Genomic DNA, 9,527 nt, shown 5'->3' with positions numbered 1-9,527 from the left:
GTCCCCCCCCCCTTTTTTTTTTGTCCCTTTAACAGTCGTACAAAGCAATTGTCAACTCTCATCCAAATCACCCAGTGAACTGGCACAAAAACTACGCCATCGCCTGCGAGAGGATGTTGCATCTCCATCGGGCGGATGTGGACCCTGAAGCACTGCTTTCCGACACCATTAAACACTTCCTTCTGTACACCGAGAAAGCAGAGGACGATCCCCAGCGGCAGGATATTCTGCAGGCTGTGAAGCACCTGAAGAAAGAGCTGCAGGGGCTGAGGAAAATGAAAGAAGATCTGAGGCGGCGAGCTGGGTAGCACCCGGTCCTCCACCTGCCTGCTGAAGTGTGGAAGTTTTGAAGTCAGGACTTAAAATCTGACGACATGAGAATGTTTTAAAAGGTGACAGAAATGGCAGCAGAGAGGAAATCAGGTGTGATTGCCTCTGCAGGAATGACTGTTGTTTGGTCTTTGCTGTTGCCAAATGAACTGTTGTTTTGGGGTGGGGGTGGGGCGCGGAATGCAGGGGCTGAAGCTCATCACTAAATAAAACACTGGGTTTCGAAAAGGAGAGTTTTGAAAGGAACCTGTGAATCTGTTGTACTGTGAAGATCTTTTTTTTTAATGGATGCAGCCGTCTTTATAGAAGAAAAAAATGTATTTAGCCTTTAAACGTCTCTTCTGTTTCTGAGCCAAGAGGTTTTCTACAGCCATTTTTTCTTCAGCTGTGCTGTGTCTGTGTGTTTTTATGGTCACGGGGCAGCGGGGTTGGGTAGTTTGCCATCAGGAGAAGCACATGGGACAGTGCCCTTTGCAGAAGCCTGATCATTTGCTGTTTCAGATGCCCTCAGTCCCCTGGCTCTGCCTGCGCCTGTGCCCAGGGGCGCTGCAGACAGGATGTCTTCCTGGCATGGATGTCTTCCTGGCATGGGATGGTAAGTAGAGACCAACCCGGGTCTTTCTGCCTCTGCTTTGCTGGGATGGTTGTTTTCCTTACACTGGGATGGAGTTTATTGCTCTTTTTTTTCAGTAGTGAGCAGGCAGCGTGTTTATTTTCCCGTGCACAGCACCATGACTCTGTAGGCGGCAGCATGACATCTTGTGCACTGCCTTCACCTGGGGTAGAGGGGCCGTGGTGCTGAGACCGCACGCGAGGACACGGGAGCAGCTCCCTGGGACGCTGCTGTCATCGGTGGCTCCTGGCATCTGTGCTGGGGCCTCCTTACCATGACTCTGTAGGCGGCAGCATGACATCTTGTGCACTGCCTTCACCTGGGGTAGAGGGGCCGTGGTGCTGAGACCGCACGCGAGGACACGGGAGCAGCTCCCTGGGACGCTGCTGTCATCGGTGGCTCATGGCATCTGTGCTGTGGCCTCTTTCTGTGCAACCCCATAGCGCTCTTCTACCCTGCCACAGCCTCGGAGGTGCTGGGGATGCCAGAACTGCCATTTTAGAGATGTCAGGGGCTTTAACCGAAAGAATAGAGCGTGAATCCATCCTGCTTCTCAGTCTATTCCCAAATCCAAGCAACTTGGTTAACAAGAGCTCAGCTACTTGCTTTCAAAAGAAAAAAAAAAAAGACATAAAATCACGTGTTTTTCAAAATATTGTCCACTAACGTACTTCAAACACTTAAAATAGACCCAAAACTCTGATATTGTTACTGGAAAGTCATGTTCATCTAAATTTTCCTTCTTTGTTCTGTGGTTCTGCGGTATCTCAGCCCACTGGTTCATAGAAGACAAATTGCTGCCAGGCCAGGAATTCATTTGGCCTCATCAAATTTTCAGAGAAGAAAGAAGTACTTCTGTTAAGATCATGTTACCGAGCAGCTTCCCAGAGGTTTGGGATGCCTGCGGGAGCAAGGGGGGTGTTGCAGGTGGATGCTCCCTTGGGCTGCAGTTGGAGGTGCACGTGGGTGCAGATTTAGGTCTGTGTGGCTACTGCCCTTTATTTTTCTCCCTCATTCTGATTTGTTTTCATCGTTCGATTTCCATAGCAAACCCCTGTTACTGCTATAAATGAGCCGCGTACAAACAACAGATGAGAAATGAGCAATAAATAGAAAGAAAACTGCAGCTTCTGGGTTGCGAAGCCACAAAGCAGAGGGGAGAGAAGGGAGAGGAGCAGTTCAGGGGTGTCATTTTAACTCTTTGTGTTGTAATTGACTACATTTCAGGTCGGCCGTGCCTCACTTAAATCTCTTCCTTTTTCTCAGTCCCCGCAGAAGTGTTTGTACAGAGCGGGGGAATCTCATACATTCCTCCGTGCAGCTTTCTCAGGGCTGGCTTTCTTCTCCCTTCTCAAAATCAGTCCTTCAGCCTAGCAGAAAAGCATTAGGAATCCAATTTTTGACCGCTTTTGTTACCTGCATTATTGAAAATCCATTCAAGCAAATATAGTGAGCTGAGGGTTTTCTTTATCTTGACGAGATGCCCCTCCTTCGCTGCATAGTCTTGATATAATTGAAGGCTTCTGTGGATTCCACTATCTACTCAGGAAAGAAAAGAGGGGCTGGACAAAGGTATCCCAGCCCGCAGCCCGCATCCAGTCGCATATCATCGTAAATCGTAATAAGCAGCGATGGAAACTACAAGGAGAACCTTCCCACCGGCCAAAACCTTCCCAGGTGTGAAGAGCAGCGGAAACGTGATGCTTGCCAGGGAGCAAAGAAGAACCGATTGCAACCGCGCCGTTCATGTGGACTGTGTCCGTGTGAATCGTGTGCATGTGTGATACAAGTGTCCGTGCTGGGTCTTCAGCTTGAAGATGCCCGCGATGGCTGCTGGCAAAGGCGAAAATATTTAACAGCGATGGAAGTCACAAAATTCCTCCCCCTGAATCTGTTTGGATGAGATTTGCTGCTGCTTGTAGTCAAAGCAATTGCGTGGATGTTTCCGAGCCCGTTCGCTGAAAGGCGGTGCTGAGGGATGCTGGCAGAAGTTTAATTTTTATCAGCTCCTCTTAGGTGGCACCCTTAAGTTTATCAAACAAGCAAAGCTGATTTGCTCTTCGTTAGTCTCAGTTGCATGAATCGGTTGCCAAGTAAACAGGATTTTGCATTTTCCTAATTACTTTCATATTTGTGTTTTACCTCTATTTGTTCTCTTGCAAAACTGGTCCTAATAATTAGTCAGGCTCCTGCTGCTTAGACCTTAAAAAAAAAAAAATAAAGCGGAGGGGGGAGGAAAGAAAAAGACTTCTGAGGGTTTTTTCTCCCTTATAAATTCATTTTTGTTACAAGCATCTTTTATACATATTACTAAAGGGAGCGCACTAAGAAATGCAAATAACAGTTCTTTATTTTATTATGACAGTTAATTAATAGCAACCTGTTTTAATGAATAAAGTCACTCAGAGTCCTTCAGCACTTCCTAAGTAGAGGCCAGAATCTGTAGGGATTCTTTTTTCCCCCCCATTGTATAGCTCCGAGACTCCGCGCGCTATATAGGGCCTGTATAGAAATGCTCACTAATGAAGAGGGAGGGCGAGGAACTTGTCTGCATTCAAAGATCACTGGTGAGTCATTCAGCGAGAAAAGGCCCCTTGCTAGGAATAGTCACAGTTCCGCGGCATTGTGCTAGCAAAAGGGTTTGATCAAAGGTCTCCTGCCGAGCTTGCATGGTTTCCTTTCATACGACGACCATAATTAAAACCACTAATTCTCTTTTAAAATGCTGCAGGATGCCATGTAGGCATCTGTCTGGAGTGTCCTTTGTGCTGTCGGGAGCTGTTAAGGACCAGCGCCGAGGGCTTTTCAGCGACATGCCAGTCAGGAAGGTGATTCGACATAAGGGTGCCTCTGAAGGCTTGACAGGACCTTGACTACACAATTCCAGCTGAATTTGCCCCTTGTCAGCTGCCAGTAAATAAATCTCAAAGAAGAAGAGGGGGGAAAAAGCTGAAGTTTCATTACCTGATCCCCGGGGCTTTGTTGGTTTTGGCATCGCCCAGGGGGAAGCCCTCGCCCCTCCGGCCGGGGAGCTGGAGATGGCCATTGGAGACCCCGGCGCCCAGACCGTTTGAAGACCGTCAATACTTGTAACAGTTCAGCTGTTAGGAAGACAAATAAATGGAAGAGCCCATTAATCCCCTTTGGGTACTCGGTGCCTTTTGCCCTTTTATCGCAGCCTTATTAGGTTCCTACTCATCTTGAACCAGGAGGGATGAATTGAAGTTGTTGAGCGCTAATTGGCAAAGACTTTTCATCGCGGGCCAAGAACTTTCACTGACTTGAAAGTAACTTCGCCACGGGGAGGATCAGCAAATTCTTGCCTCGCCATTAAAACAAAACCCCTGTTAAAACAAAATCCTGTTGGGATTCAATGCAGTGTTTAAAAAAATTAAAAAAAAAAAAAAAAGAAACGAAGAAAACCAGGCAACTGCGAAGTTGTTGGGCTTGTCCTTCATGAGGATGTTGGCAACATATATTTGCTCTTTAAAAGAGACTCACGGAGCCATATGCAGCACAGGGCGAGCCATCCTGAAACGTAGTTGAAATCCACGTGTCTTACATGTGTAGGCGTGCGTTACCAAAACCTGCTGTGGCACAGGCTTCCAAAAGCAGCCTGGGGGTTGATCTGTAAGGTGGCACCATCACTCTTGACAGTTTGCAACTGCTCTGGTCGAGCAGAGAGGTGCTGAGGTTTCCTACTGCTTGGGGACAATATTGGCTGCCCTCGAGTCATCCTGGGGTTTGGTGATGGGATTTATAGACAGGAAACATTTCAGCATGGAGGCACTTGGATGTTCTCCCATGAATTGTTTTTTAATGTTGATTTTGGTAAATGCTGCATTAATTTTAAGGTACTTATTGCCCTCTCTCCCCATGTCCACCATTGCGTATTTTAAATAAAGAATAAAACTTTGCCAGGTTGTGAAAGCACCTTGTACATGGTAAGTGACAATGTCACAGGCCACCTCAGCCTGGAGAACGTGGAGCTGAGGATTTTAGAGCACAAGATCCCATTGATGTCTTGCCCAGCTTCTGCATTTGGGGGGCTCATGAAACAAAGTGCCCACGTTAAGAATGGCATCTCCCACCATGATGCCGAGGTGCGTACCCCAGCAAGCCCACCCATGCCGGAACTGTTGCCATCTTTCCAAGGAATTCCAGGACTGGGAGCTTGGCATGGTGCTAAGTGAGCAAAGGGGAAGCTAAAGCTCGTGAGCTCTCTCGGTAGGGAATGAAGACGTCATTGTCAGTACCCTCTGAAGGACTGTTTGCTTTGGATGTGCCCAATGAAGCCGGAGCGAGCGCTCGTGGTGTTGCCCCTGCCAGGTGGCTGCGAGATGCTGCCTGGCTCCACGGCCACGAAGGGCCACAAAGTGAGAGTGGAAGGTGATGGTGACACCACATCCTCCACGTGTTGTCCTTTCTGTAGGAGTGTTTGAGTGCTCTTGGGTGTTTTATAGTTGTAACACGTTGCTACTGGTCAGATACAGCAGCATATTACTGAACTTTGGGGAAAAAACACGTAAGAGGAGTGTGGTTTGGGATGGTTTGGGGGGCCTTTTTTGTGATATCCTTTGATTTAGCAGTAAAACCACTAAAAATGGCATCTGAAGATGCTCATAAGCCTCCCCAGGGAGGACCTGCTGCCTGTTTCAAGCCAGAAGAACAACGCGTGCACCCAAAGTTGAAATTTTTTTCATAAAATTTACTATTTTTCGTTATCAGTGATTTTTTTCCAGCAAATCCTTGGCGGTCAAACTACAGCAAAAGTGGGTTTTGCTGGTGAGGGAGGAAGAGGCACAATGGCCTTGAGGAAGATGAAGGTCATCCTGGATACCTGGCGTACGTGGGCGTTGTCATTGCTGGTTGGAAAATGAGGGGAGTAAGATCCTTCTCAAGAGAAGTTCTGTGTAAGTGATGATTTCCTGGCAGTGTCTGGGAAAGAAGAAGTAAGAATTTGCTACTTAATTGCAAGCTGCGGTTTGGCATCGAGAAAACGGGTTTTTTTCCAAAATGCACAAGCATCATTTTGGACCTTAAACTTTCTTGACCTAATTCAATTAGACCATGCCAGTCTTGCATTGGATTGAAGACTGCAGTTTGGTTTGGCTAGAAGGTGGGAGTGAACCAGGAATAATTCCGACTGGATACGAAGGAGGGTTTTCCCACGCTGCGCTGGAGAGCTGAGGTATTGTTTCACACAACTCACACTGATATTTGGTCAACACACCCTGCTCATCCATCGCGTTGACTCTCCTCCAAACCTACAGAGTCCGATTTTCCATCACATAGAGTCGATGACGTGATATGAGGAGGATCCAGCTTCTTCCCTTGCAGTTTTACGACCGTGCGGGTAACTGTCACCTTCAAATAAACTTCATTACAGAAAATACGAGAAACGTGGGCAATACAGGCCAAGGGTTTTGCCCTTTGTTTTTGAAGGCAGTGTCCTACCGAGGTCCTGGCATATGGGTGACCTCAAATATCATTGAAAATATTGGGGTTTATTGTGGTTTTAAATTCAGAGACATCATTTATAACATTTTAATTCTTCTTGTTGTCCCTGATGTTAAAAGCGACTAGTTTTAAGAAACCCCGGGGACCCCTAAATACCCTTTTTTTCCTCCCAACCAGGATCTAGCTTTTTACCATTTCCTTAACGTTTGCAGCTAGAAATACAGCTTAAGTGGCATTATGCTAAGTAATTATTCTTACAGGATGTGAAATGAAACAAATTTTGCACAGCATGAAATTATTCCTGCCACGTATGGCGTTCGGTGGCAGATTTTTTCGTTTGGACCGTAAACAAGGCTCGGTGGCAACGAAACAACACGGAGCGGAGGAAGGGGGGGAAGCGGGGAGGAAAACGCTACCAAAGGTAAGTCCTTGTAGCAAAAATATTTTTGGCTGGATCAAATATTAAACCTGCTACTACAAATTTCACGCTTTGCATTCCTAAAGCAGATGCCAAGTGATGATGCCAAAAATTAATTGGAAATGATCTCGCTTGCCTTGTGTGCTCTATCCAGCAGAGGGCACAACGGATAAACGATGTGTGCGGCGCCGGATTCGCCGCCGCTGATAAGGCTGCTTGTAATTATTTCTGTAAAAATATGTAGCAACATGCTTGTGTGCTTATTTACATTTGGGGATGTGGTCTGGAATGGAGGGTTTAGATTTATAACTATTCCTCCCTCCCACTCCCCCATCAATACATAAGAGATTTCCATGTTTTGCCCACTTTCTGTTTTGTAAAATTGCTGCATTTGCTCGTTAAATACAGCGAACTGGTTCAGTGTCTTGAATTAAAAAATTAAATCCACAGGACAGTGAATTGGTTCAGTATCTTGAATTAAAAATTCAAACCTGGACTATTAGGGGGGCGATTCATCTTGTTGTAACGTCTTCTTGCAGCAGTATTTTTCGTGGATTCCTGTGGGTAAGTAAAAATGCCATTACAGAGTGAAAAAAGGAAAAAAATAAGATTGAAGGTAATTATAAGGAGGGGAATATTGTTCCTTTTATTTATAGAAAAACGTGAGTTGCTTTTTTATGTGTAATGAATTAGTAACTGGGAAGAGAAAGTTTCCCGTTAGCTTCCCACACTAGCATCAAGAATCTATGACTGCATGAGGCAGGAGGTAGGTGGGGAAAAGACGTCAGAGAAGCCTAAAACCACAGAAATTTTTAAAAATCCACTATTATTTGCATCCAATGAATTATGCAGTCAGCAAAATGGACTAGGACGCTGGGGCACAGCATTGCTTTCACTAGTGCAGCATGGGTCGATACCCTTAAGGACAGCCCTTTGTATTCAACAAACGTCACCCAGGAACAAGCATAACCCTCAAATCTTCCCTCTGATTAGGGAAGAATTTGTTTTCGTCGATGATACAGATCAGAAAAAAATGTTAACATGTGCTTCCCACCCAAACCTCGTTCGGAAAGCCCAATCCTTCGAATTAAGGACAGCCCTTTGTATTCAACAAACGTCACCCAGGAACAAGCATAACCCTCAAATCTTCCCTCTGATTAGGGAAGAATTTGTTTTCGTCGATGATACAGATCAGAAAAAAATGTTAACATGTGCTTCCCACCCAAACCTCGTTCTTTCCTTCGCACAAAGTACAGCTGAAGCGGGCAAGGAGGGAAGGAGAAGGAAACGTGTGCTAGAACAAACACAACAGCACAGTCTTAAATGACTGAAAAATATATTTCACGCTGGTTCCTTCCAGTTTCACGACGTATAAATAGATGCCGCCTCGAAACAAGTCAGCGTTTGATGCAAACAACCTCAGAGCCCAGTCTGTGCAAGGGAAAAAAAAAAAGAAGCCTGTTTTCACGTTCTAGTCTCTGCCTATCTTGTTTCAGGGTTATTGTTTAAATCAACACTTTCCAACTGTGTAGATTTTAGCTGGAGGTTTTTTTGCTTGCTTGTTTGTTTTGGAGAGGAGGGGGTTGTAATTTCCCGACGTATGGGAGATAAATGAGATGTTTAAAGCGCCTCAGTGGAGTGGCATAAAAGCTGGGAAATCAGAGAGATTGTAAATCTATGTTTGTTTTAGAAATAAAATAAAATAAATCAAGCAAGAGCAGGTTAGAGCTGCTAATACTGAGCTGATTAAGAGCAGCAGTTACATAAAAAGCAGCTAGAGTCCATATTGTAAGTAAGTATTATTGCAGCCATGAGAAATGCAGCTCTAAAGCTTTTAAGGGCTGGTATAGCTCTTTCTTTTTTTCTTTTTTTTTCTTTTTTTTATTTTTTTTTTTGTGAATTAAGGGCTGATGAAAGATATGGGATTGACAGCTTTGCAAACTCAGTGCCGCTGTTTCGTCACACAACCCGTGGTAGTGCCTACCAGACCTGCAAGTTGTCCCAGACCTCTGTTGACTCAGTTTTTAGGGACAGGGATCAGTGCATCCCCAGTCCAGGCTGGTAGGGTCTGAGATCTCCTTGTAGATCTCTACATGGAGGAAGCAGCTCAGAACTCTTGCTATCCCAAGGCATTGTGCAATCATTGTTGGGTTGGCAAGGTTGTCCCTCAGTCCCCAAATGCGTCCCACGCCTTACACCAAAGCTTGAGACTGGCGAGAAGTGGAAACCCAGAGCTCTAAAGAGGCAGGAGAGCAACGGGTGCTGCTCTTCTGTTGTGACCAACCCAAGACCCCCAAAATTGGAGGTGCAGGGGCTGAGGAGGAGGGAAGGCTACTCTTGCCCTTCCCTTTTGGTGGAGTTTCATCCAGTGTGTTGAAAATCTGCAGCAGTGCTCTCCCTGGAAGTCCACTTAGAGGGACTAAAAGCTGCTGAGATTGAACCCATTACAAGGAAGTTTTGTATCTCCTTCCTTTAGTAAGAAGAGTCTGTTTGTCCTCTGCAAGCTTGTGGCATTGGGATCATCGCTCTGGCAAGGTTCTCTCATTAGCTTGTCCACATCCTTCATTGGAGACGTTCCCTCTGCAGCTCTTTCTCAGCATTAGCCACGGTGAAGATCTCGGTGTCTGGGGCTGTCCATCTCCCACCAAGGTATCCAGGTCAGGTTGGTGGTAGTGGGTGTTTCTGCTGCTCATGTGGCAATGGCAG

General features: G+C 45.9%; 1 protein-coding gene across 1 annotated transcript in view; it reads left to right on the top strand.

The window, feature by feature from the left end:
- Nucleotides 1–308, top strand: part of TMEM260 (transmembrane protein 260) — a gene marked incomplete at its 5' end in the record, with an annotated part of 28,418 nt that extends 28,110 nt beyond the window's left edge. Inside the window, one exon of the mRNA XM_010136332.1 lies at nt 36–308. Within this exon, the coding sequence (XP_010134634.1) occupies nt 36–308 (273 nt within the window). The remainder of the gene's footprint in view (nt 1–35) is intronic.
- Between the last annotated feature and the right edge of the window lie 9,219 nt (nt 309–9,527).

Source organism: Buceros rhinoceros, unplaced genomic scaffold (genome assembly GCF_000710305.1).
Source record: "Buceros rhinoceros silvestris isolate BGI_N320 unplaced genomic scaffold, ASM71030v1 scaffold9265, whole genome shotgun sequence".
Lineage (NCBI taxonomy): Eukaryota > Metazoa > Chordata > Aves > Bucerotiformes > Bucerotidae > Buceros > Buceros rhinoceros.
This window is presented reverse-complemented; position numbering and strand designations above follow the sequence as displayed.